This window comes from Triticum aestivum, chromosome 3A (assembly GCF_018294505.1).
Source record: "Triticum aestivum cultivar Chinese Spring chromosome 3A, IWGSC CS RefSeq v2.1, whole genome shotgun sequence".
Taxonomy (NCBI): domain Eukaryota; kingdom Viridiplantae; phylum Streptophyta; class Magnoliopsida; order Poales; family Poaceae; genus Triticum; species Triticum aestivum.
In genome coordinates this window covers 1,143,928-1,171,059 of record NC_057800.1, presented here as the reverse complement: position 1 = coordinate 1,171,059, position 27,132 = coordinate 1,143,928, and the positions used below count along the sequence as shown (strand labels likewise).

The 27,132-nt window shown below is 44.5% G+C and overlaps 3 protein-coding genes across 3 annotated transcripts; 1 reads left to right on the top strand and 2 right to left on the bottom strand.

Annotated features, from left to right (window-relative positions):
* Window positions 1–927: 927 nt before the first annotated feature.
* Window positions 928–4,360, bottom strand: LOC123057402 (subtilisin-like protease SBT3.9). The gene is made up of 9 exons (XM_044480397.1): window positions 4,179–4,360; window positions 3,899–4,088; window positions 3,653–3,811; window positions 2,907–3,523; window positions 2,717–2,790; window positions 2,370–2,633; window positions 2,146–2,263; window positions 1,862–2,033; window positions 928–1,757 (listed from the first exon to the last, which is right to left on the bottom strand). Exons 1-9 carry the CDS (start codon window positions 4,293–4,295, stop codon window positions 1,210–1,212), a joined length of 2,259 nt encoding a protein of 752 aa, XP_044336332.1. The 5' UTR covers window positions 4,296–4,360; the 3' UTR covers window positions 928–1,209.
* A 2,885-nt stretch (window positions 4,361–7,245) lies between these two features.
* Window positions 7,246–9,229, top strand: LOC123063772 (isoflavone reductase homolog IRL-like). Its single transcript, XM_044487688.1, has 6 exons — window positions 7,246–7,257; window positions 8,177–8,236; window positions 8,347–8,484; window positions 8,563–8,806; window positions 8,892–9,095; window positions 9,192–9,229. Exons 1-6 carry the CDS (start codon window positions 7,246–7,248, stop codon window positions 9,227–9,229), a joined length of 696 nt encoding a protein of 231 aa, XP_044343623.1.
* A 14,364-nt stretch (window positions 9,230–23,593) lies between these two features.
* On the bottom strand, window positions 23,594–26,827 carry LOC123057401 (subtilisin-like protease SBT3.9). The gene is made up of 9 exons (XM_044480396.1): window positions 26,646–26,827; window positions 26,366–26,555; window positions 26,120–26,278; window positions 25,374–25,990; window positions 25,183–25,256; window positions 24,836–25,099; window positions 24,612–24,729; window positions 24,328–24,499; window positions 23,594–24,223 (listed from the first exon to the last, which is right to left on the bottom strand). Exons 1-9 carry the CDS (start codon window positions 26,760–26,762, stop codon window positions 23,676–23,678), a joined length of 2,259 nt encoding a protein of 752 aa, XP_044336331.1. The 5' UTR covers window positions 26,763–26,827; the 3' UTR covers window positions 23,594–23,675.
* Between the last annotated feature and the right edge of the window lie 305 nt (window positions 26,828–27,132).

The window sequence follows — 27,132 nt, the reverse complement described above, 5'->3', positions numbered from 1 at the left end:
GGCCACTCCTGACCACTCCAAAGCCAGTTTTATAAGACAGGGATAATTAAGCATGCATTAGATCTTCTATTAAATAAAAAACGACTGCTTTCACAAATAATGTAGGAGGCTAACACTGAACTAAGAAACAGGCGGCTACGAGCAACAACGAGGAAATGCAATCATTTGGATGTGACTAGATCATACGTACATAACTCTCCCACCGCGATTGGATTAAACTAGTTTGACCAAATGGGACCAACTCTGAATATTTTGATTCTATGGTTGAAACTTTCAAAGTATTGGCCACATCGACTATAGTCTCGGGCACGCATCCAGCTGACAGGCACTCGATCTACACATCAGACTAGATTATGTTACTACTGTGCCATGTACTACAACAACAAAGAGTGAGAAGTCGACTCATGAGGGAATCCAATGATATCATAAGGCACTTGTAAGTGATACATATCAAATTAATGCGTGGAATTAATCGAAACCCATTCCATCTAATAGAAGCTAGTCCGGAAGTAAGCCGAGCCAACTGATAGAAGTGAAACTAAACTTTACATTACAGGTTGGTCGACCACCGATATCTTTCGATCAAGAAAATTTAAAATGAGTTTTTGTGAAAAAGATCTCGAATCTAGTATTAAACAAACCAGATACCCGTGAAAATTAAGGATAATTAAAGAGTTAAATGTTATAATCTTCTGACTAGTAATCATATGCATGGTTAATTTGTTCTTGTCAACACTCTATCCGGTTCACTTTTTAGGCTAGTCATAAAGGGAGAGTAACTTACACTAGTGTCATGCATATGACACTAGTTTATGTTACTATTTTCATAGTTGGGACTAACATAGAGATAGTGTCATAAGTGGTTGTGTTTATTAGCTTGTACACTATTTTTATTTTAGGAAGTGCTATGTGACGTAACATATTATGTTTACTTAAAACACCTCTTTTCTCATTAACTACATGGCACATAAGCAGACTTATCTCGGGCCACGCTATGTTACTAGCTAAGTTACTCCCACTATGACGGACAGTGGTTAAGTATCATAAGTAATGCCTTCCGACAAGATAAATGTCTTTCTAGGCTAAGTGAGTATCAAAAGTGGCCCCGAGACAACCTTTATAAAGAATTTATATCCATTTACTGTTGTTATTCATTATAGTACAAATCAAGAGCAGAATTTCGTGTACTTAAGTTGCACCTCGAGTTATTTATGCAACATCTGCATAAAAGTCCTGAATTGTAATTCGGGCTGCAACAGGAATCCTCACAGCCTTCTGTTCCTTATGCCACGTAATGCTGCCGAAGGTGTAGTCCCCTTGCAGCTTCCACATAGGCGACAATTTCACCTTAAACGTATGAACTTTGTTCATGGCGTTGAACACGAGCACCGGCGGCTCAATCTCCATCTTGACTCCAGCTGGGCTTTGGACTTCTGCGTGGTACACGGAGTTGACCTCGCCGACGTTTGTCACTGTCCTCCACACGGTGATTGGATGCCTCAGCTCAGGGATCGCGATGGAGGGCAGGTTCAGGTGATATGCCGGTAACGTTGTCGCATCACAACTCACGTTTGCCCTCCTGATGATGGTGCACCCGAAGAATTTGTTGTAGTCGCGGGGATCGATGTCATAGACCAGACCGGGATCGGCCGCGCCGCCAGGATTGATGTTCCCGCCGCCGTAGTCGAATGGGTCAGCGATTTTTCGAGGCAGCCCTTCTGCCAGTATCGGCATGCCACGCTCGTCGGTTACATGGGCTTTATCACCAGGCAGAAACAACAAAACAAAGGTAAAAAAGTCACGAACTGGTGAACTAGGAATCGGATGATCTCAAGGCAATGGCTAGCTGCAGTCCGCTTACCGGAGGTTATGATGGCTGATTTAATCGCCGCAGGAGACCAATCTGGGTGCTGAGCTTTCAACAGTGCGACGATGCCAGCTACGTGTGGGGTTGCCATTGACGTTCCAGACATAAATACGTAGGAATTTCCCACTGCTGCCAAGATGTTGGCTCCCGGTGCAGCTATGTCAGGCTATTGAAGAAGGAAGACAGTGTGAGACAAAAGCTGATACAAGGATGTGCTGATGATAGGCTTGGTAATGGCTCGCTATAGTCCACTGTTGCCACGTTTGTATTGTATGTACCTTGATAATTTCGGGGTAATCAGGTGATGGACCTCTAGAGGAGAAGGAGGCCACTTTTGGTGCGGATATCTCTTTCCCGATAACGGTGCGTGCCAGTTCGATCTTTGCCATGGGAGAGCTGCTTAGTTACAAATGAAAATGTCTATTAATCAGAAGGGATAGACTCAATGCAGCTAGCTGCAACAAATTAAATGTGATGAAATTGGGTGCGCCTACGTACGTACCTTGTGCCAAGGATGTATTTTTTGATCTTCTTACCAGTGTCAAGGTCCACGATGACGCAGGCTATGCCTTGGCAAACACCTAAAAGGTCTGTTGTATATTGAGCGAAAATAAGTCCAGATCCCCCGCCATTCCGGACATATTGTAACGCGTTGTTGAAAGTGATCCCTGGGGCGATCGCCAATGGATCATCTGGCAAGGGAGAACAGAGCAGGATTTTCCCTTTCACGTCCTTGGCAGTGGCATTAAGAGATGCTATGGTACATCTACATACAGAAAGAAAAATGAAGTCTGCGTCAGAATTGCCCTATAGATATTAAAAAACTAACGGGTAACTTGATTTACTTACTCGTCTGACACAAGGCCTGTGAAACGGCTGCTCCCGGCCGATGAGTTCACCACGTGGTAGTTGAGGGACTGACCCTACAAAAAGGAATAGCCAGGCAGAGTTTGCTCAGGAATAGGAATATATACACACCGGAACATTTCAAACTATGATTTTTTTTCGGAGCTTTTCTCAGTCATACGCGTATACTTACCAGTATATGCTGGTTGTTTCCTAGTGTGATCGCCGTCGGAAATGACCGATCAACCTTGCTCGCTGCCACGGTGATGACCCACGGTGAAGTGTTCTCAAGGGTCTGCGGCCTAGGTCCGTCGTTCCCGGCCGCGTACACCACGGTGATCCCCTTCTGAACCGCATGCAGGGCGCCGAACGAGTTCTCGTCCGGGAATCCGACGGACAACGATAGCACGTCCACACCATCGTGGATTGCATCATCGATGGCAGCAAGAAAGTCCGACGTATAGCCAATGCCTTGGGCGCCCCATAAGGTCTTGTAGACCGCTATGCGAGCGTGTGGTGCGCCTCCCCGTGCAACCCCCTTGGCGAGGCCGTTGAAGCTGGCCGCCTGCACGGCCGAGCCCGCCGCGGTGGATGCACAATGCGTGCCGTGCCCGCCATAGTCACGAGGTGAGAGCGAGTCCGTCTTGAGGACCTCGTCGGGAAGTCCTGCGCTGTAGAACCGTGCGCCGATAATCTTGCGGCTGCAGTTGTTCTTGTCCCAGTCTGGCCCTAGTTGGCACATCCCTTTCCACCTTGACGGTATCGGTGGGTACCCTTGGTCGCTAAAGCTTCGTGACTCCGGCCAGATCCCTGATTAATCGGTTTGTGTAAGAAAAACATGGTGCCAAATTAAAACGGGAGCGTATTGGCAAAAAGTAAAAAATGAAATGGGAGTGATTGGCTGAGACTGACATGAAATTATCAATACTAAATACTAACCGCTGTCAATCACTCCGATGATCACATCCTCTCCGTAGTTGGTTCCATGGGGAACCGCACTGCCAGACATCTGGTAGTTGAGCCCAAGAAAGTCCCAGCTCCGCGTGGTGCTCGCCTTGTGCCTTCTGCTTGGTTCGACGCTGATTACCTCCGGAAACTCTGCATGCATCACACATGAATGACATCAAAAATTTGTCATGCAAGGCAAAACTGATCTGAGATGTTAACTGGACGACGAGTCCCGACCTGCAAGTCGCTCTGCTTGCTCCGGCGTAAGCATGGCGGCGAAGCCTGAGAAGCCGTGCTTGTAGTTGTACACCACGGAGGCCATAGATTCCTCCTTGCTTCCGAGAAGAGTGGTGAGCATGTCATGGTGCGAAGCCACGACGTGGTCCGGGTGCCCATGCTTCACGTCGCCTAGGTAAACTATGTAGACCTAAACATATATAGACGCATGAGTGCGTGCAAAGGAAGGTGGGTTAACTAATTGAACTAAGGAAACTTGCTTGCTTGATTAATTACATACCTTGCGAGATGATGATCCTCCGTGCACTCTGCATAGCATCATGCAAAGGCAAAGCAGCACCCATGCTACACGGTGATGGGCGCGCGAGGAGGAAGAAGAGAAGAACCCCTTTGCCATTGCTCGCTTGGTTCTGAGATGTAATGTGTAATGTGATGGGTACTCGAGTACGAATTTATAGTGGATACATGCTGCGCGTTAGAACTAGTCCTCTGTTCCAACCATCACCTCTTTTATTCCCTTTCTCGAAGCAAACGAGCCTTCTCAACAATTTCCATTCAAGAATTATAAACCACCACCTAATCTTTTACGTGAGTTTTCTGAAACCAAAGCGAAAGCACCCCTGGCCTACTATTGATCGGGACATGCGTAGCCAAGTCAATAAACAGAGGTAAGGTAAGCATTGATTAAGTCATCTCTTTACTAATTGGCATGTGGTGGTTAACGCTAAAGTAAGAAGCAATAATTTAGACATGGTCCTCTCTCTCTCACACACACACACAAAATCGTGTTGAACGACTACCTCTACAATTGTTTTTCACCGATCATTCCTGAACTTGAACTTATTTATAATGTTTGAAGTTTACATGCCCAGTTCAGACATATCAGTGATGGAGAAGTTCCAGACCTGTTCAAATCCAAATATATTTTCTCCAGTTGAAAGCTTCAGTCACATCACGTCAAGCACCTTTTATACCACATGCGTGCATCTACATCAACCAACTTCCACATGTTTGTTTCCATACCTTTTCAAGACACGCTCGCGCCGGTCAAGCTTGATGGAGCTCCCGCGCCGAGAAATCATATTTTTGTCATGTCCGTTGCTGATTTAAATTTGTGGAACATTTTCTAATTTGCGACAGAAATTTGTTTTGTTTCATAGAGTTTCATCAGGTATTTTCTTCTTCTTTGAAAGTGTAGCATAACATTTTCATATATACCAACAAATAAGAGTGGAGTGGATTTTCTACTACACAATGAAATATTATGATACACTCTGAAACAAGAAAAAACCTCAACTAAACATCATATAATATTTTTAAACAAGAAAAAAAACTCAATGGAACATCATGTAATATTTTGAAACAAGATAAACTTTGCCACAAAAACAGGGCATGAATCTCAAAGGAACGATGGAGGATGGATTGATGCATGGTGTGTGAATCCAGTAATATCATACATGTCCATTTTTTCCGGGTTCTTGGTGCGCCAGGTTGATTAACGACATTTTTAAACAATGCATTGACTTAGTGCGCGGAATTAATCGAATCCCATCCACCCATTGCATTTAGAAGCTATTTCAAACGTAGCTAGGCCGAGCCAGCCGATAGTTAATTTGACGGGCATGCTTACATATTTACATTGAACTACTAATAATTTTTACTTATAATGCAATTTTTTGGTACAAAATATATTTTTTCCAATCAACCAAGAGGCCGAAGCGCTGACGTATATTGGGGTTAGCTGCCACCGGTGTCAATCCGACGCCGGCTCAAGCTCTCCCGACAAGCTTTGCCTACGTGAGATCTACATATACGGGTATATACAAACTCAGATCAAGCATTATAAGTAATTAATCACCTTGTGAGATGATCCTGCGTGTACTCTGCATGACAACATGCAAAGGCAAAGCAGTAGCACCACCAAAGCTACACGGTGATCAGCGCCCATGGAGGAAGAAGAAGGGAAAGTGTAGACACATGTGGTGACTAACACTTAACTAAGAAGCATGGAGTTATGACAGTGACAAAATGCAATCATTTGTACGCGCACGAATGAATCATGTGTTCACCCACTGCTAATGGATTAATCTAATTTGACCAAATCTGAATATATTTTTTCTCTGGTGGAAAGTTTCAAATTAAGTCACATCATGTCAAACCTTCTTTAACACATCTCTCACGTACGTAAATCGACATGAACCAACTCCCACACGTCTGTTTTTTCAACACCCCTTCAAGACTCCGGTCAATAAAGAGTGAGAACTCGGTGCCTGTGGGAATCCAGTGACAGCATACATGTTTATTTTTCTTTGGATTATTGGTGCATCAGATTGATTAACGGCTATACCTTTGAAAAATCAATGGCTATGCCTTTTAAAAAATCAACGGCTATGTAAATAATATTGAATTAGCTCAAGAAATTAATCTTAGGCGATTGCACCCCACCCCCATCCCACCACCCTTTCTATTCCAAATTAAGTTAAGTTATATGTTTGATTTAAGACAAACCGGTTTAAGTTTAATCAAGTTCACGAAAAATATGGTAAGACCTCCAATATTAAAAATAGACATGGTAGTATAAACATCAGTTTTGCTAAAGCACATCTAGATGTGCCATAAGTATTGCACATCTAAGTCCTACATCATTAATCTTACGTTGAGATTCGTGTGGATATTTTTTTTTCTTTTTTCTTTTCCTCTTCATAATTGATTCACTCACTTAGATGTGCAATAAGTAGGGCACATCTAGATGTGCTCTAGACATTCCCTATAAACATATGTTTATAAAGAATCTAATGAAACTAACGAAGTGTTCTACACGTTGAAATACTTTCCTATAAACTTGGAATTGAGCATAAATCTAGAACTTCATTTAATTTGAATCCGAGGGAGTAGAAGCTGGTTCGTAGGCAGTGGCGGAGCGTCGATGTGACCAACCGGGCCCTGGTTCCCCCTTCCGTGAGAAATTATCCATCCTCCTGCTGCTAATATCTCTTCTAATCACCCGGCTTCTCTAATCGTTTTAGCTATATCTTGTCTGTGATCCCGTTTGGCCACCCATTAATTATGGTTCGAGCTATTCGCAGTGCAATACATAGTTAGGGATACTTGTTTGTGTGTAGGTTGATCGTAGATATTTGTCAGATAAGGAAATTGGAATGTGGTCATGGTCGCAGGACAATAGATTATTTAGAAAAACAAATTCCGTGGTAGGTAGCAATATGACAACGCCTGCACATTGATTAGGTCATGTATTAATTAAATAGCGTCTGCTTTCACAAATAATGTACAAAAGTGGTGGTTAACACTAAACTAAAAAACAAGCGGCTACGAGCAACAACGACGAAATGCGATCATTTGTACGTGTCTCGATCATACGTACGTATGCTCTGCCACCGCGATTGGATTTTTAACTAGTTTGACCAAATTGGAGCATTTCTGAAGCCGAGCGAGGTTCGAGCCTTTTCTCGGGCTCGGCATGTGCCTTTTCTCTAAAAAGACGTATGTAGCCAAGTAAATTAACACGGAGAAAATCAAACATTGACTAAGTCTTCTTTTAATTACTAGTGTTCTCTTTCAAACATAATGTATGGTGATTAACACTAAATTAAGAAGCACAGGGCGGCACATAATTTGGACACGCACGAATGGATCATATGTGCGTTCACTCGCCGCGATTGGATTAAACTAATTTGACTAAATCCGAATATACATATTTTTCACCCGTTGAAAGTTTCAAATTAAGTCACGTCACGTCAAAGCACCTTTTATACATCTCTTACGTACATGCATCTATATCAACCAACTCTCACGCGCCTGTTGTTTCAATACCCCTTCAAGACTCGGGTCAACAAAGAGTGAGAACTCGGTGCGTGTGGGAATCCAGTAATATCCCACATGCTGGTTTTTCTTTGGATTCTTGGTGCACCAGATGATCAACAACATATGTAATTAATTAATATTGAATAAGCACGAGAAACCAAGGCAATTGCAACCCCCCCCTCCCCCCCCCCCCCAATATTCCGAATTTACCAAAGTTCTATGTTTGTTTTGAGTCAAACCTTATTTTGTGAAAGTTCTTTTAAGTTATATCAAGTTCATAAATTATGTTGTAAGACGTCCAACCTTAAATATATGTACATAGTATAAACATAAAAGAATCTAATGAAACCAATTAACTGTACAAGACATTGATATATTTTCATGTAAACTTGGAACCTAGTATAAATCTAGAACTTCACTTAACTTGAATCCGAGGGACCAGAAGCTGGTTCGTAGGCCGAGCCAGCCGGTAATTTGTGCAAGAGCTTCATTGATTCCGGTGTCGCTCTCATCAAGGTATAAGATTAATATCATTTGGTGTTGTCTGCCTTTCTTTCATCTACTCTTTAGTTTTTCACAGTTTTCTGTGTGGATTCTGATATATTTTTTTTCTGTCTGGTGAGCAGGGAGGTTTATTTGACCACGGGAGCCTCGTAAATGCCATCAAGGGTGCAGATGTCGTGATCTCGGCCGTGGGGACCCCTCAGCTCGACGAGCAGACGAGGATTGTCATGGCCATCAAGGAGGCCGGCAATGTCATCAAGGTCAGTGAGATTATCATTTTGTCTTCTTTGTTGATCGAACGATGGATGCAAATCAATCGCTGAATCGTTGCTGCACAGAGGTTCCTGCCGTCTGAGTTCGGCTCTGACCCAGAGCGGGTTCACCCCGTGGATCCAGCGACCACACTTTACGCTGGTAAAATCAGCCTTCGCCGTCTGATCGAGGCGGAGGGTATACCTCATACATATGTCTGCTGGAACGGGTTCGCCGAAACCTACCTTGTGAGCATCGGCGATGTTACGGCTGTTGGCACTGGTCCTCCGTCTGACAAGACCACTGTCCTAGGCGATGGAGATGCAAATGGTATGTAAGCACGCATCATGTCCTTTTTCGTGCCACTGTAAATCCACGCTGTCCTGTGTTGATCTGTATCGATGGACGCACGCAGGGGTGTTTGTGGTGGAAGAGGACATAGCTGCCTATACGGTGAGAGCAATCGACGATACGAGGACCCTGAACAAGATCATGTACATGAGGCCGCCGGTGAACATCGTGTCCCACAACGAGCTCATCGCACTTTGGGAGAAAAAAGCGGGAAGGACTTTCCAGATCGCTCGCATCCCAGAGGCGGATCTCCTCAAGTTGATCAAGGGTAGGGTACATCCATCATTGTGCTTTGAGAATGTACGTAGCTACAACTGTTGCATCTCTGACCACTCTTAATTTGTTGACATGTGTGACCACGCAGAGGCGGCATACCATCTCAACATGACGATGTCCTATTGAATTCATGCTTCAGCTAACTCATCCAAAAATCTGAACTGATGGAGGGAGGTGGGCAATATATTTCTTTTGGTTCGGATACCATATTGAATTCATGCTCCAGCCAATTGCTCCAAAAATCCGAACTGATGGAGAGAGGCGGGCAATATACTTCAACACCCCCCTCACGTCTAGACTTATTTAGCTCTTAGACGTGGGATTTATGTAGACTGGGGGCGCGGCACCCGATCCGATCAAAGATTAGATTGGTTCTTTAGATTAGTTTAGAATCAATTCTTCAAATTTCGAATTTTTGGTAGACCAAATTATATTAGGTTGATTTCTTTCCATTAGCCAAATAAATTCTTATTAGATTGATCCCATCTGGTGAAGAAAATCCAGCAGATCGGTGCGGTGGCTGCACCGCCAACCTACCTCCACTTGGACGATGCATCGCCAAACTGTACAAGCAGCCACGAGCCGTTCGACCGCCCGAGTCTTCCTCGATCCGATCCTGCGAGGTGCGAGCGTCGTCGAGCAGGCCAGAATCACGGAGCTTCTTGACGGCTCAATGTGGGTACGACGGTGTGTTTCCAGAGCAGCCACGCGCCGAGACCAGGCGCTGGAGCAGCCGGTTTCAATGAGGCGACGCCGCGCGCGGCACAGGGCTCCTTCCAGCCCAGCCGCACGTCGACTTCGACCGGGGCAGGCTGTGCGATGCGGAAACATCTTACCCTTTGAGGGGACGTGGTACGTGTTATACAGGGGATTGCGAGTCCCTGATACGCGTATAAATCTGTTGGAGATACATGACTTGAGGGAGAAGAAGTATAGGAGATAAGAAGTATAGTTACAACCAAATACAGAATTTAAACTACCCATGCGGTTGTCTATCTTATCTATCTCCTCATACATATCTCGTTTTACACCCTCCCTTAATCACAACTTCATCAAGTTGAGATTATGCTTGAAATCTTCAAAACTCCTTGTAGGCAAAGCTTTTGTAAACCCATCTGCCACTTGATCCCGTGAATGAATGAAACGAATGTCCAAGAGTTTATTAGCAACTCTTTCTCTGACAAAATGGAAATATATTTCAATGTGCTTTGTTCTAGCATGAAATACTGGGTTTGCAGACAGATAGGTGGCACCAAGATTATCACACCATAAACATGGAGCTTGAGAGCTTTTCACACCTAACTCCTTCAAGATTGACTGTACCCAGATAATTTCTGTTGTTGCATTGGCCAAGGCTTTGTATTCTGCTTCAGTGCTCGACCTGGACACTGTGGCTTGTTTTTTTGGCACACCATGATATAAGGTTGGGTCCAAAAAATACTGCAAAGCCACCAGTGGAGCGTCTGTCATCCAAACATCCTGCCCAATCTGAATCAGAAAAGGCACTGACAAGAGTAGAGGGCGACTTGCTGAAGTTTAGACCAACATTCAAAGTATACTTGACATATTTGACAATGCGCTTAGCTGCAGTCAAGTGAACTGTGGTGGGTGCATGTAGGAACTGACATACTTTGTTGACAGCAAAGGAAATGTCTGGCCTGGTCAATGTTAAGTACTGAAGTGCACCTACAAGACTTCTGTATTTTGTACTATCCTCTGGACCCAAAAGTGTTCCCTCTATAAGAGATAATTTTTCTGTACTAGAGAGAGGAGTGGGTGTAGGTTTACAACCTTGCAAACCTGCCTTCCTTACCAAATCTGTGGCATATTTTTCTTGAGAAAGATGTAGCACATCCTTGTGCTGCTTCACCTCAATTCCTAGGAAGTAATGCAATTCTCCTAGATCCTTGAGAGCAAATTCAGCACCTAAATCCTTCAAGAGTCCTGATATTGCCTCATTAGATGAGCTCGTGACAATAATATCATCAACATATATGAGAACAAACATGGAGGTGTTGAACTTGTTATAAATGAACAAGGAGGTGTCAGATTTGGAAGGAACAAAGCCAAGTGTCTGCATCTTTTTACTGAGACGGGAATACCATGCCCTTGGAGCTTGTTTCAGTCCATATAATGCTTTATCTAGCTTGCACACATAGGAAGGTGTATGTTTGCTTTCAAACCCAGGAGGTTGTCTCACGTACAGTACCTCTTCCAGAACACCGTGAAGAAACGCGTTCTGTACATCTAATTGTCGAAGGCTCCATCCCCTGGAAACAGCAATAGACAGTACGGGACGAATGGTAGCGGCTTTCACAACTGGACTAAAAGTATCCTCGTAGTCTATGCCATACCGTTGCTTGAAGCCTTTGGCAACTAGTCTAGCCTTATAGCGATCAATGGTTCCATCAGACTTTCTCTTAATTCTGAATACCCACTTGCAGTCAATGAGGTTTTTACCTTGCTTGGGGGGAACCAAGTGCCACGTTTTATTTCTTTCAAGTGCCTTATATTCTTCTACCATTGCCTTTTTCCACTTGTCATCACTGAGAGCCTCTTCAATTGTGTTGGGCTCACCTGGTTCACCTGTGGAACAAACTAGACCATATTTGATTATGTCTTTGTAATTTTTCGGTTGAATCAAACCTTGTTGTAGTCTTGTGCGGCGTTTTGGTGAACCAGCAGGATCTGCAGCCACAGAGGATCCCATAGGAGCCAGATCAGCAGCAGAACTCAAGGAAGATTCGCCCGCCACTGTCGATTCTGGATGCACGGGATTTTCTGTGGCTGTGGCCCGAGGCGGTGGTGAGGAAGACGCCGCAGGGGCCGCAGACGATCCAGGGGCGCCGACCGGCTCATCATGAGCACGTGATTGCGTGGGGCCGCCTGAATCAGGAGCCGACCCCGCATCCGCCTGGCGCGTGAGGCCACGCCGCTTGTAGCAAACCGGCTGGTCTGCGAAGCGCGTGCGGTCCAGGCCACTGTCGCGCTGCCGCGTGGCAGCGGGAGACCGGTGCGGGCTGGAGGGCGCGTCTCGCCCTGTCGGAGGGGGCCGCGCGTCATGCAGTGGGCTACTGGAGCCCACGCGACCGACCGCGCCTGGCGCGTCTGACGCGGGCGTGCGGCTGGTCGTTGGCACGGATCCCAGAGGCGATTGCCTGGGCATCTGCAGCTCCGATCCCGAGGGGGATTTGCTCCCCTCGCCACGACACATGTGATGAAGGGCATCTGAATGGATTTCTTCACCGTTTGGGTTGATTTCTTCGCCATTTTCTTCTCTGTTTCCATAGTGTGGTGCTCCTGTAACATCATCAGGTGTCTCATGCGCAAGAGGGTTAGGGTTAGCCAACATATGATCACAACAATTATCAACACCCCCTTGATCATAACCAGAGAGACTTGGAGGAAGCAAGAGAATTTCTTGTTGAAGTAGAGCACTAGCGTTTGGATGAAGACCAGAAAAAGGGAATTTGGTCTCATCAAAACCACATCGCGTGATATATAGACTCGACCAGTGGAGATGTCAAGACACTTTACGCCTTTGTGTTGGGCGCTGTATCCAAGGAAAGCACACTGGATTGATCAAAACATGAGCTTGCGTTTGTTGTATGGGCGTAGGTTAGGCCATCACGCACACCCAAACACACGAAGAGTGGAATAGTCAGGTTTGACATGAAGAAGGCGTTCTACTGGAGTTTCATTATTTATGACACGACTAGGGAGCATGTTGATAATGTGAACAGCAGTAAGAAACGCTTCGTCCCAAAACTTTAATGGCATGGACGCATGAGCTAAAAGAGCAAGACGAACTTCAACAATGTGACGGTGTTTGCGCTCAGCTGAGCCGTTTTGTTGGTGAGCGTGGGGGCATGACACATGGTGTGAGATGCCAAGGGTTTGGAAGAAGCAGTTCAACTTCTTGTATTCCCCTTTCCAATCGGATTGGACAACAATGATTTTGGAATCAAATTTACGCTCAACAAGTGCTTGAAAGTTTTTAAACACTTGGAAAACGTCGGATCTTTTCTTAAGGAGATAGATCCATGAAAACTTGCTATAGTCATCAATAAAGCTTACGTAGTAAGTGTGCCGTCAAGGCATGCTCCGGCTGAAGTAGCTCGGTGGAAGCCACGCTGCTTCTCCGCTGAGATGGCGGGGTAGCTTAGGGGGAAGCTTCGGTAGTACGTTTGCTGCGATTTGCTTCTCGTTCCTCTATTGCTTGTACCCTTGCTTGCAGCGCCTGCATTTGGGTCTGCTGCACTTTTTTCCTCCTCTCATGGGATTTGTAACCGCCTGCGTCCGGAAACCCAACCTTCCACGGAATGGAGCCTGGCGTGCCTCGTGTCCGTCCAGGGTGCTCAGGATTCCCGAGGGCCATTGTGAGCTCGTCGTTCTCTCTATCTGGAAAGAACGTCCCTTGCTGCACTGCTTCGATATACTGGTGAAGCTTCCTGACTGGTATGTCCATTTGATCGTTTGTCCAAATGCACTTCCCTGTTACAGGGTCCAAGGTTCCGCCAGCCCCGAAGAACCAAGTCCGGCAACGGTCTGGCCTGTTAATTGTCTCTGGTTCCATCCCTTTATCAACCAGATCATTCTTAGTCTTGGCCCACTTAGGCCGGGCTACGAGGTAGCCACCTGACCCCGTGCGATGGTGATGCTTCTTCTTCGCAGCATTTTGCTTGTTTGTCGCCGACATCTTCTTACTCTTTTCCGATGTCTTGTGGGCCACAAATGCGGGCCAGTGATCTCTGATCTTCTCATATCTGCCCGTGAATTCTGGTGTCTCATTATTTTCGACAAACTTATTCAGCTCTTTCTTCCACCTCCTGAATAGTTCTGCCATCCTCTTAAGAGCAAAAGACTTGATTAATTGCTCTTTAAACTGGCTTCTCTGAATTATTCTCTGGCGGTAGGGTGAAATTTTGACTTCAGCTCAGTCCAAAGATCATTTTTCTGCATATCATTGACATAAGACACCTCAGGGTCTTCTGTAGCCGGCTTAAATCATTGCTGGATGCTGATCGGGATCTTGTCCCTAACCAAAACCCGCACTGAGCAACAAATGCGCTCTTTGTCCGGAGGGGTTCAATCGGTTGGCCGTCGGGCGCGATTCCTATGATCTCAAAATTTTCATCCGAGCTCAACTTTTTCTTCGGGCCTCGTCTCTTTACCGAAGTTGTGCTCGATCCGGAAGGGCTGGAAAAAATAACAAAGACTTAATTAATATGTGTACATACCAAAACAATGAATGCATCAATTAGCTAGTCAGCAGAAGCTTAACTAATATATATACCTGGCCGGACTCGGTTCGGTCACCGGAGACGTCATCACGGTCTCCTTCTTGCACTGGCATTGGGTCACCGGAGCCGTCCTCACGGTCTCCTTCTTGCACCGGCATTAGGTCACCGGAGCCATCATAATCATAGCCAGCTGCTTCCAGACCATCGGTGTCATTGAGAACAACGAGTAGACGGCATCACTTCCTCGTGCGATTATGGCCCCAACAACTCTTCTTGTACTTCGTCTCGGGCGGTGTCCATAGTTTCTACAAATATTGACAACATGTCAATTATTATTCAAACATGACAGATGGATATTAGTGGCAAACGTAGAACTAATATTAATTAGTGGCCTCGATGCTGCTTCTCTAGGGTTTGGGGTGGCCTCGATGCTGCTTATCTAGGGTTTGGGGTGGCCTCGACAACGCTTCAAGGATAAAAAAGAAGAGGAAGAAGAAAAAAAAGAGGAGAAGAAAGAATAGAGGAGTAAGAACTCCTCTATTCTTTCTTCTCCTCTTTTTTCTCTTCCTCCTCTTTTTTTATCGAGAACGAGGGTCGTCGAGGGTCACGGAGCGTAGAGGAAACCCTAAATAGCAAGTATCGTGGGTGTGAGATACATGTGGCCGTCGGTGTCGGACACTACATCCACGTCCCACAAGTGACGTCGGCGTCGAAGCCCGCGCCACTTGTGGGACGTGGATGTAGTGTCCGACACCGACGGTACATGTATCTCACACCGACGATACTTTCTATTTAGGGTTTCTCCTCTACCGCTCGGCGACCCTCGACGACCCTCGTTCCCGATAAAAAAAAGAGGAGAGAGAAAAAAAAAAGAGGAGAAGAAAGATAGAGGAGATCTTCTCCTCTATTCTTTCTTCTTCTCTTTTTTTTTCTTATTCCTCTTCTTTTTTTATCCTCTTCTTCCTCTCATGTTCGACGACCCTCGACCCCTCGGCGACCCTAGACCCCTCGAACCCTCGACGACCCTGGAACCCTCGACCGCTAGATGACCCTGGAACCCTCGACCCTCGATTCCTAGACCCTATAGAACCCTCGAACCCTCGACCCTGAAACCCTCGACCCTTGACCCCTTAACGACCCTCGACCCTCTACCCTAGTTCCCGACCCTCGACCCCTCGGCGATCCTCGACACCCTCGTTCCCGATAAAAATTAGAAGAAGAAGAAGAAGAAAAAAGAGGAGAATAAGAAAGGAATAGCTAGAGGAGAAGATCGAAGAAAAAAAAGAAAAAAAGAGGAGAAGAAGAAAGGAATAGTGGAGAAGAAGAGAAAATAGAAATAAAATATTATTTCTCTTCCTATCCACTATTCATTTCTCTTCTCCTCTTCTTTCCTTTTTTTTCTTCTTCTTATTTATTTCTCCTCTTCTTTTCCTCTCTTCTTCTTTCTTTCCTCTTCTTATTTTCTTCTTTCCTATCCTTCTTTTTCTAAAATTGTAACTTTGCATATATAAACTTTTCTAAAATTATAACTTTCTATATATGAACAAAAAACTTTCTATGAACAAAAAAAACATTTTAACATATATATTTAGCAAATTCTAGCCACATACATCACATACACATATACATTATAGCCACATACACATATACATCACATATGAACAAAAAATAAACTAATAAAAAGAAAAAAAAACATATTGCAACATATGAACAAAAACATATAGCCACATACATACACATACATTATATATATATATATATGAAAAAAATTAAACTAATAAAAAAAGTGGTGGCGTTGGCGGGGCAGAGGGGCATGGCGGCAGCGGTGGCGCCGGCGGGGCAGGGCAGGGCAGGGGCGCGGGAGCGAGGCAAGGCAGGGGCGCGAGGCAGGTGCTCACAGAGGGGTGGCGGAGCACGGCGGGCGGCGTCAGGGTGCGGGGACGACGGTGAGGCGGCGTTCGAGGGCGGCGGCGACGGCAAAGTTGAGCAGCCTGACGGCGTCGGAGGCGGCGACGACGGTGAGGTGGACCAGCTTGACGGCGTCGGAGGCGGCGGCGACGACGAGGTGGAGCAGCCTGACGGCTCGGCGGCGACGGTGACGAGGCAGAGCAGGGGGCGTCGGGCGGAGAAGAAAGGGATGGATTTTGGAGAAACTGCTAAGTGCTGCTTATATAGCAAAGCCTTTAGTCCCGGTTCATGGCACAAACCGGGACTAATGCCCCCTTTAGTCCCGGTTGGTGCCACCAACCGGGACCAAAGGCCTTGTGCTGCCCCGTGCCCAAATGTTTAGTCCCACCTTGCTAGTTGAGAGGGAGCCGCACCTGTTTATAGGTGCGGTGTGGCCTTCCCTCTTGAGCTCCTCTCTAAAGCAGGCTTTCGGGCCTAACCGTGCAATGTGTGCCCGTGGCCTACTGGGCCTCCCGCGGGCCTGAATCCTGGCCCATGATAGGGTTTGTAGTCGTATTCAGGCCGTGGGTGCCCAGTAGGTGGCACTTTTTTTGATTTTTTGTTTTTTTTGTTTCTACTTACAACAAAATACTTATCGTTGCTATATTTAATTTTTTTTCCAGTTTTTTGTTTTGTTTTCTGCATTATTTATTTTTCTTTTGTTTTTTGCTTTATTTTATAATTCTTTTTGCTTTTAGTTTTAAAAAAATATAAACTTTCTGTTAGTGCCATTAGTTTTCAAATTTGAAAACACTTTTTTGTTTTTCTGTTTCTTTGTTGCTTTATTTATTTTATTTTGTTTCTACTTACACAAAATACTTATTGTTGCTATTTTTATTTTTTTTCCAGTTTTTTTGTTTTGTTTTCTGTATTATTTATTTTCTTTTGTTTTTTGCTTTATTTTTTAATTCTTTTTGCTTTTAGGTCAGCAAAATTATAAACTTTCTGTTGCTTTATTTATTTATTTTGTTTCTACTTACAACAAAATACTTATTGTTGCTATTTTTCCAGTTTTTTGTTTTGTTTTCTGCATTATTTATTTTCTTTTGTTTTTTGCTTTATTTTTTATTCTTTTTGCTTTTAGTTTTAGAAAAATTATAAACTTTCTGTTAGTGCCATTAGTTTTCAAATTTGAAAACACTTTTAAGTTTTTTTGTTTTCTTTGTTGCTTTATTTATTTTATTTTGTGATTAACTTTACTATAAAAATAGGTTTTTCCTGTTTTTTTGATTTGTTGTTTGCATTATTTATTTTCTTTTGTTTTTTGCTTTAATTTTTAATTCTTTTGCTTTAGGTTAGCAAAATTATAAACTTTCTGTTAGTGCCATTAGTTTTAAAAGAATTATAAACTTTCTGTTAATGCCATTAGTTTTCAAATTTGAATAGTTAAAATTTGAATTCTTTGAAAATTGTTTGAATCACAAGTTTGTGATTAACTTACTAAAAAAATATGAATAGATGCGCTTATAGAGAAATTCAACCTAAATTCCTAGTAAATTTCTATGAATTTCAGAGAAATTCACTATGAATTTAGGTTAAACTTTTCTCTATTACGGCATCTATTTTCACTTTGAGAGGAGCTCAACAAGGCAGAGAGGGAAGGGCTTATAAACCGGTGTGAGCCTCCTTCGGTTGGCAAGGTGGGACTAAACTCTGCCCGCAACGAGGACCAACCCTTTAGTCCCGGTTTGTGACACAAACCGGGACTAATGGTCATGGGCCAGGGTCGAGGAGCAAAATTATAAACTTTCTGTTAGTGCCATTAGTTTTAGAAAGTTGAAAGTTGGAAAGTTGGCATGGGCCAGGGACTAATGGTCATGGTATTACGAGGGCCGAACCATAAGACATGAAAGCATTTCAAATGAACTCCGAAAAAGTTGAAAGTTGGCATGGTATCATTATTTCACCCACATAGCATGTGCATGTACAAAACGGACAATGGTAGCAATGTTCGTGTGTTACAAAGTTGGCATGGTATCATCATAATAGTTGCGGGAGAAAGTCTTCACTTTTTCTTTGCTTGTGTCATTTGCTTATTGCGCCGTAATCATGGATAATCTTCATTGTTTATCAGGATGCTTGGGTCACCTTGACATTGTAGGGAGGAATTTCATGAAACTTTTCAATAATCTTCAGACATGTCTGTCTTGCCGTCCACTCCCAGGATGTCCCTTTTTCCTGAAAAGAACTATGTGGCGCTTTGGCCATCGTATGATGTATTCACTTCCTTATCTTTTCTTTTTCTCGGTTTGGTAGACATGTCCTTCCAATAGATAACCTGTGCCACATCATTGGCTAGGACGAACGGTTTCGTCAGTGTAGCCAAGATTTTTCAGATCCACTATTGTCATTCCGTATTGTGGGTCTACCTATACCCCGCCGCCTAACAGATTGACCCATTTGGCACTTAAATAAAGGGACATAAAATCAGGTCCATAGTCAGTTCCCATATGTCCACTATGTAACCATAATATGTGTCCTTTCCGCTCTCGGTTGCTGCATCAAAGCGGATACCGCTGTTTTGGTTGGTGCTTTTTTGATCTTGGGCGATCGTGTAAAATGTATTGCCATTTATCTCGTATCCTTTGTAAGTCAATACAGTCAAAGACGGTCCGCTGAACAACAAGTACAACTCATCACAAACAGTGTTGTCACCTCTGAGACGTGTTTCCAACCAACTGCTGAAAGTCCTGATGTGTTCACATGTAATCCAGTCATCGCACTGCTCCAGGTGTTTGGAGCGCAGACTGTTCTTGTATTCATCGACATACGGGGTCACCAAGGTAGAGTTCTGTAGAACTGTGTAGTGTGCTTGAGACCAGAATATCCGTCCTGCATATTATTGAGTCTCTTCCAAGAGTGCCTTTTCCAGTCATCCTCCCCTCATAACCGCGATTTAGGGAGACCTATCTTTTAGTGCCTTTTCCAGCCAGTCAAAAGATGGTACCTATCATGCGCGGGTAAGAGCATCTATAACCGAGCCCTCATATCCTCCCCAAACGCCCAGGCAGACGGCCCGATCATTAACCCGGACAGAAAGAGAGAAAAAAATATCCACCCAACTGCAACCCCAATTTTTTTTGGGTGTGTCGGGGCAGTCCAACAATTCCAATATCAATCAATATGTGGGAATGATATGGGATGTCCAGACAGTCCGCCACATAGGATAAGGCCCACTAACTTATTTCTTTTCTCTTCCTTTCTCTTTTCATCTACACCAATCACATGCATGCGACCAGACAATTTGGGGTGGTTATTTTGCAAGGAAACTAGGGGGGGGGGGGGGATGCATATATTACACGACTAGTCACTTTGGTTTGATAACTACTTGTTGGCATGTCACCATCCACGTACGACAAATAAAAAAGAGTTACTCTTGATTTCCTTGATTGACAAATCTTTCGACCAGTCGGAATGTAAACATTAGTTCCACGTAACTATGTAACATCGCGCATGTCTCATGCAAAAACTATGGGTGGGCTCGGTCTATAACTATTTGCATCTTTTGAGACTGCACTCGTAATCAATGGTGTAGGCATATATTGTCATATTGCTACGTACCATGACATGGAAAACTGACTACTCAACTTGTTGTGCGAATTATTTGCCTGCAGTCACATCCACGGCCATGGAAAACCTAATACTTCCTCATTTCTTGATTAAAAATATATCCAATCGAGCAGTTGTAATGTAAACATCAGTTCAGAAACAGCAGGCGGCATGGGTTTGCAGGAAAAGAAAAACCAAAGTAGCATCAGTGGCCGTAAAAGTTTTAAAGTAACCCGTGTGTTTTACTGAAACAGACATGTGGGAGCAAATAAGTAAATTACCAGAACCGGTAGGTACCTACTGTTGGAAATCCACCGTCAACTGTGTCATTCAGATTGGAGCGGCCGTCTCAAGTATAAACATGCGATTCATTTTCCTGCAGATATACATCATAATACATACTGACAAGGCAGACACCATCTGGCCATACCTGAACATGTCCACACTCGCTCCCTATTTCAAATATGTTAGTGTATTTTAAAAGTGTTCACATATTTTTAAGTACAATATGAACATTCTTATATTTTAGCTAAAAGAATACAGAAAAACAAACTAAACAATACAATGAATAAGAAAGAGAAGCAACTGTATGCGAGCGTCGTTAGACAAAATACTATTGGCGAGTTGTCGCTACTATGGGCCTGACCATGTATTGCGCGTTGTAGGTGAGCTGCCAATCCAGCTCGCAGTAGGCGACAAATAAATGCACCGTAACCACCTGGGACAGACGGCAATTGACAGTGGAGCAAACGCGCGCATCTGCTCATGATGGGCAGGTGAAATACATGGTAACGACCTATTTTTTTATCGTATTGCTGTTTTCTGTATTTTTAGCTAGTTTAAATGCAAGTTACTCAGGCCCACCTGGTTTTAAATATCGTTTTGCAAATGTTTCTCGTTTGATGTTTCCCAATGCAGGTGCAACACATGATAATAACTTGTTTCTTAGATATATGTTTTTTGGACGTTATCATGTAAGCCAAAAAGCGGTGTCGGTAGTTTCTTATCCGATTAGCTAGCTCCATAGTTACATACCATTATATGTTGTTTGTTTTCCAATGTACTCGTTGTAGGGACGATCGGTCCATCTTGCCCGCTGATAAACGTGATGATCCATGGTGAACTGTTCTCAAGGCTCTGCGGCCTAGGTCCGTCGTTCCCGCCCAGATACACCACGCCATCCCTTTCTAAACCGCATGTTGGGTGCCGAATGAGTACTCATCCGACAGACGAGGTACGTCGACACCATCGTGGATCACATGATTGATGGCAGCGAACACAAATGACGTATCGCTGGAGGGTTCTAGCGCTCCATAAGATCTTGTAGACCACTATGCGAGTGCGTGGCACCTCTCCCCGTGCACCCCTTGGGGAGGCCGTGGAAGCTGGAAGCCTAAACGGCCGAGCCCGCCGCGGCTTACAAACAATGCTACCATGGCCTTGTGGTCATGAGACAAGAGTGAGTCCGTCTTGAGGTCCTTGCCACAGGCGATGTAGAACCGATGTCGATGATCTTGTGATGCACTTGTTGCTGCCCAGTATGGCCCGAGTTGGCACTTTCCTTTCCACCGTGATGGTATTGGCCCGTTCCTCCATCGTTAAAGCTTCATGACTCCAGCCCGATCCCTGATTAGTCGGTTTGTACAAGAAAGAAATGGTGTCAAGTTAAAATGGGAGTGACCGGCTCGGTCTGACTAGGATACAATTACTCCCTCCGTCTCATAATATAAGAATGTTTTTGACACAACACTAGTGTCAAAATCGCTCTTATATTATGTGTCGGAGGGAGTAGTTCTTTAGTCTTACTGGATCATTATATCAATATTATAGTTATCTCCAGTCCTCTAAAATGTACTCCCATTTTAGAATTTTGATTTATGACAAAAGCTAGAAGTACACTTATTCGCGGATAGAGGGAGTAGGTACGTACAAAGCTAGACAGTGGTTCTAACCCACTGCAGCTGTTCCAGGTATCTGATAATTGAGCCCAAGAATGTCCCAGCTCCGTGTGGTGGTCGCCCTGTACCTTTTGCTCCTCTGGAACTGATGACCTCAGGAAACTCTGCACATGATCACCAATGGCATCAGAAATGGTCGTGCAAAGCAAAACCGAGAGATGATCCTCCATGTACTCTGCATGAAAACATGCACAGGAAAAGCAACAGTAGCATCACTGAAGCTACATGGTGAGGGCACGAGAAGGAAGAAGAGAGGAACTCCATTGCCATTGCTTGTTTGAACGTGAGATGTAATGTGTAATGTGATGGTGGTAGCGGAGCATGAACATATATTTAAAAGATTCAACCCCACTAACTTATTTATCTCAACATGCAAGCATGCCATATCACCATACAATTATGGATGAGATAAGGTCCACCTCACAAGCAACCATACATGGGAAAAGACCCACCACACATGCAACCATGCATGGGAAAGATTTTTATTTTATTATTCTAATTATATTCAATATATATTTACAACTACACATAATCAAATACAATAAGTTATATGTATTTTAATTTTGGTTCATGTGTTATTTATCTAAATATTTATATTCCACCTAATAAAATCTCATTAAAATATATTGCAACCGATTCTGCAGCAACGTACGGGGTATCATCTAGTTTATAACAGATGCATGCGTGTCTGCCCCACCATAGGGCCACTCCTGACACTCCAAAGCCAGTTTTATAAGACAGGGATATTAAGCATGCATTAGATCTTCTATTAAATAAAAAACGACTGCTTTCACAAATAATGTAGGAGGCTAACACTGAACTAAGAAACAGGCGGCTACGAGCAACAACGAGGAAATGCAATCATTTGGATGTGACTAGATCATACGTACATAACTCTCCCACCGCGATTGGATTAAACTAGTTTGACCAAATGGGACAACTCTGAATATTTTGATTCTATGGTTGAAACTTTCAAAGTATTGGCCACATCGACTATAGTCTCGGGCACGCATCAGCTGACAGGCACTCGATCTACACATCAGACTAGATTATGTTACTACTGTGCCATGTACTACAACAACAAAGAGTGAGAAGTCGACTCATGAGGGAACCAATGATATCATAAGGCACTTGTAAGTGATACATATCAAATTAATGCGTGGAATTAATCGAAACCATTCCATCTAATAGAAGCTAGTCCGGAAGTAAGCGAGCCAACTGATAGAAGTGAAACTAAACTTTACATTACAGGTTGGTCGACCACCGATATCTTTCGATCAAGAAAATTTAAAATGAGTTTTTGTGAAAAGATCTCGAATCTAGTATTAAACAAACCAGATACCGTGAAATTAAGGATAATTAAAGAGTTAAATGTTATAATCTTCTGATAGTAATCATATGCATGGTTAATTTGTTCTTGTCAACACTCTATCCGGTTCACTTTTTAGGCTAGTCATAAGGGAGAGTAACTTACACTAGTTTATGTTACTACTTTCATAGTTGGGACTAACATAGAGATAGTGTCATAAGTGGTTGTGTTTATTAGCTTGTACACTATTTTTATTTTAGGAAGTGCTATGTGACGTAACATATTATGTTTACTTAAAACACCTCTTTTCTCATTAACTACATGGCACATAAGCACACTTATCTGGGCCACGCTATGCTAGCTAAGTTACTCCCACTATGACGGACAGTGGTTAAGTATCGTAAGTAATGCCTTCCGACAAGATAAATGTCTTTCTAGGCTAAGTGAGTATCAAAAGTGGCCCCGAGACAACCTTTATAAAGAATTTATATCCATTTACTGTTGTTATTCATTATAGTACAAATCAAGAGCAGAATTTCGTGTACTTAAGTTGCACCTCGAGTTATTTATGCAACATCTGCATAAAAGTCCTGAATTGTAATTCGGGCTGCAACAGGAATCCTCACAGCCTTCTGTTCCTTATGCCACGTAATGCTGCCGAAGGTGTAGTCCCCTTGCAGCTTCCACATAGGCGAGAATTTCACCTTAAACGTATGAACTTTGTTCATGGCGTTGAACACGAGCACCGGCGGCTCAATCTCCATCTTGACTCCAGCTGGGCTTTGGACTTCTGCGTGGTACACGGAGTTGACCTCGCCGACGTTTGTCACTGTCCTCCACACGGTGATTGGATGCCTCAGCTCAGGGATCGCGATGGAGGGCAGGTTCAGGTGATATGCCGGTAACGTTGTCGCATCACAACTCACGTTTGCCCTCCTGATGATGGTGCACCCGAAGAATTTGTTGTAGTCGCGGGGATCGATGTCATAGACCAGACCGGGATCGGCCGCGCCGCCAGGATTGATGTTCCCGCCGCCGTAGTCGAATGGGTCAGCGATTTTTCGAGGCAGCCCTTCTGCCAGTATCGGCATGCCACGCTCGTCGGTTACATGGGCTTTATCACCAGGCAGAAACAACAAAACAAAGGTAAAAAAGTCACGAACTGGTGAACTAGGAATCGGATGATCTCAAGGCAATGGCTAGCTGCAGTCCGCTTACCGGAGGTTATGATGGCTGATTTAATCGCCGCAGGAGACCAATCTGGGTGCTGAGCTTTCAACAGTGCGACGATGCCAGCTACGTGTGGGGTTGCCATTGACGTTCCAGACATAAATACGTAGGAATTTCCCACTGCTGCCAAGATGTTGGCTCCCGGTGCAGCTATGTCAGGCTATTGAAGAAGGAAGACAGTGTGAGACAAAAGCTGATACAAGGATGTGCTGATGATAGGCTTGGTAATGGCTCGCTATAGTCCACTGTTGCCACGTTTGTATTGTATGTACCTTGATAATTTCGGGGTAATCAGGTGATGGACCTCTAGAGGAGAAGGAGGCCACTTTTGGTGCGGATATCTCTTTCCCGATAACGGTGCGTGCCAGTTCGATCTTTGCCATGGGAGAGCTGCTTAGTTACAAATGAAAATGTCTATTAATCAGAAGGGATAGACTCAATGCAGCTAGCTGCAACAAATTAAATGTGATGAAATTGGGTGCGCCTACGTACGTACCTTGTGCCAAGGATGTATTTTTTGATCTTCTTACCAGTGTCAAGGTCCACGATGACGCAGGCTATGCCTTGGCAAACACCTAAAAGGTCTGTTGTATATTGAGCGAAAATAAGTCCAGATCCCCCGCCATTCCGGACATATTGTAACGCGTTGTTGAAAGTGATCCCTGGGGCGATCGCCAATGGATCATCTGGCAAGGGAGAACAGAGCAGGATTTTCCCTTTCACGTCCTTGGCAGTGGCATTAAGAGATGCTATGGTACATCTACATACAGAAAGAAAAATGAAGTCTGCGTCAGAATTGCCCTATAGATATTAAAAAACTAACGGGTAACTTGATTTACTTACTCGTCTGACACAAGGCCTGTGAAACGGCTGCTCCCGGCCGATGAGTTCACCACGTGGTAGTTGAGGGACTGACCCTACAAAAAGGAATAGCCAGGCAGAGTTTGCTCAGGAATAGGAATATATACACACCGGAACATTTCAAACTATGATTTTTTTTTCGGAGCTTTTCTCAGTCATACGCGTATACTTACCAGTATATGCTGGTTGTTTCCTAGTGTGATCGCCGTCGGAAATGACCGATCAACCTTGCTCGCTGCCACGGTGATGACCCACGGTGAAGTGTTCTCAAGGGTCTGCGGCCTAGGTCCGTCGTTCCCGGCCGCGTACACCACGGTGATCCCCTTCTGAACCGCATGCAGGGCGCCGAACGAGTTCTCGTCCGGGAATCCGACGGACAACGATAGCACGTCCACACCATCGTGGATTGCATCATCGATGGCAGCAAGAAAGTCCGACGTATAGCCAATGCCTTGGGCGCCCCATAAGGTCTTGTAGACCGCTATGCGAGCGTGTGGTGCGCCTCCCCGTGCAACCCCCTTGGCGAGGCCGTTGAAGCTGGCCGCCTGCACGGCCGAGCCCGCCGCGGTGGATGCACAATGCGTGCCGTGCCCGCCATAGTCACGAGGTGAGAGCGAGTCCGTCTTGAGGACCTCGTCGGGAAGTCCTGCGCTGTAGAACCGTGCGCCGATAATCTTGCGGCTGCAGTTGTTCTTGTCCCAGTCTGGCCCTAGTTGGCACATCCCTTTCCACCTTGACGGTATCGGTGGGTACCCTTGGTCGCTAAAGCTTCGTGACTCCGGCCAGATCCCTGATTAATCGGTTTGTGTAAGAAAAACATGGTGCCAAATTAAAACGGGAGCGTATTGGCAAAAAGTAAAAAATGAAATGGGAGTGATTGGCTGAGACTGACATGAAATTATCAATACTAAATACTAACCGCTGTCAATCACTCCGATGATCACATCCTCTCCGTAGTTGGTTCCATGGGGAACCGCACTGCCAGACATCTGGTAGTTGAGCCCAAGAAAGTCCCAGCTCCGCGTGGTGCTCGCCTTGTGCCTTCTGCTTGGTTCGACGCTGATTACCTCCGGAAACTCTGCATGCATCACACATGAATGACATCAAAAATTTGTCATGCAAGGCAAAACTGATCTGAGATGTTAACTGGACGACGAGTCCCGACCTGCAAGTCGCTCTGCTTGCTCCGGCGTAAGCATGGCGGCGAAGCCTGAGAAGCCGTGCTTGTAGTTGTACACCACGGAGGCCATAGATTCCTCCTTGCTTCCGAGAAGAGTGGTGAGCATGTCATGGTGCGAAGCCACGACGTGGTCCGGGTGCCCATGCTTCACGTCGCCTAGGTAAACTATGTAGACCTAAACATATATAGACGCATGAGTGCGTGCAAAGGAAGGTGGGTTAACTAATTGAACTAAGGAAACTTGCTTGCTTGATTAATTACATACCTTGCGAGATGATGATCCTCCGTGCACTCTGCATAGCATCATGCAAAGGCAAAGCAGCACCCATGCTACACGGTGATGGGCGCGCGAGGAGGAAGAAGAGAAGAACCCCTTTGCCATTGCTCGCTTGGTTCTGAGATGTAATGTGTAATGTGATGGGTACTCGAGTACGAATTTATAGTGGATACATGCTGCGCGTTAGAACTAGTCCTCTGTTCCAACCATCACCTCTTTTATTCCCTTTCTCGAAGCAAACGAGCCTTCTCAACAATTTCCATTCAAGAATTATAAACCACCACCTAATCTTTTACGTGAGTTTTCTGAAACCAAAGCGAAAGCACCCCTGGCCTACTATTGATCGGGACATGCGTAGCCAAGTCAATAAACAGAGGTAAGGTAAGCATTGATTAAGTCATCTCTTTACTAATTGGCATGTGGTGGTTAACGCTAAAGTAAGAAGCAATAATTTAGACATGGTCCTCTCTCTCTC

Bases quoted from the DNA above. Each gene is read 5' to 3' on its own strand.
- LOC123057402 (XM_044480397.1), bottom strand. From the start codon at position 4,295: ATGGCAAAGGGGTTCTTCTCTTCTTCCTCCTCGCGCGCCCATCACCGT. The intron at 4,089-4,178 runs GTATGTAATTAA...ATATATGTTTAG, and splicing joins GAGGATCATCATCTCGCAAG to GTCTACATAGTTTACCTAGG. The intron at 2,791-2,906 runs GTAAGTATACGC...TCCTTTTTGTAG, and splicing joins GAAACAACCAGCATATACTG to GGTCAGTCCCTCAACTACCA.
- LOC123063772 (XM_044487688.1), top strand. The intron at 8,485-8,562 runs GTCAGTGAGATT...GTTGCTGCACAG, and splicing joins AGGCCGGCAATGTCATCAAG to AGGTTCCTGCCGTCTGAGTT. The intron at 9,096-9,191 runs GTAGGGTACATC...GTGACCACGCAG, and splicing joins TCTCCTCAAGTTGATCAAGG to AGGCGGCATACCATCTCAAC.
- LOC123057401 (XM_044480396.1), bottom strand. From the start codon at position 26,762: ATGGCAAAGGGGTTCTTCTCTTCTTCCTCCTCGCGCGCCCATCACCGT. The intron at 25,991-26,119 runs GTTAGTATTTAG...CCGATTAATCAG, and splicing joins CATCGGAGTGATTGACAGCG to GGATCTGGCCGGAGTCACGA. The intron at 24,224-24,327 runs GTAAGCGGACTG...CTGGTGATAAAG, and splicing joins ATCAGCCATCATAACCTCCG to CCCATGTAACCGACGAGCGT.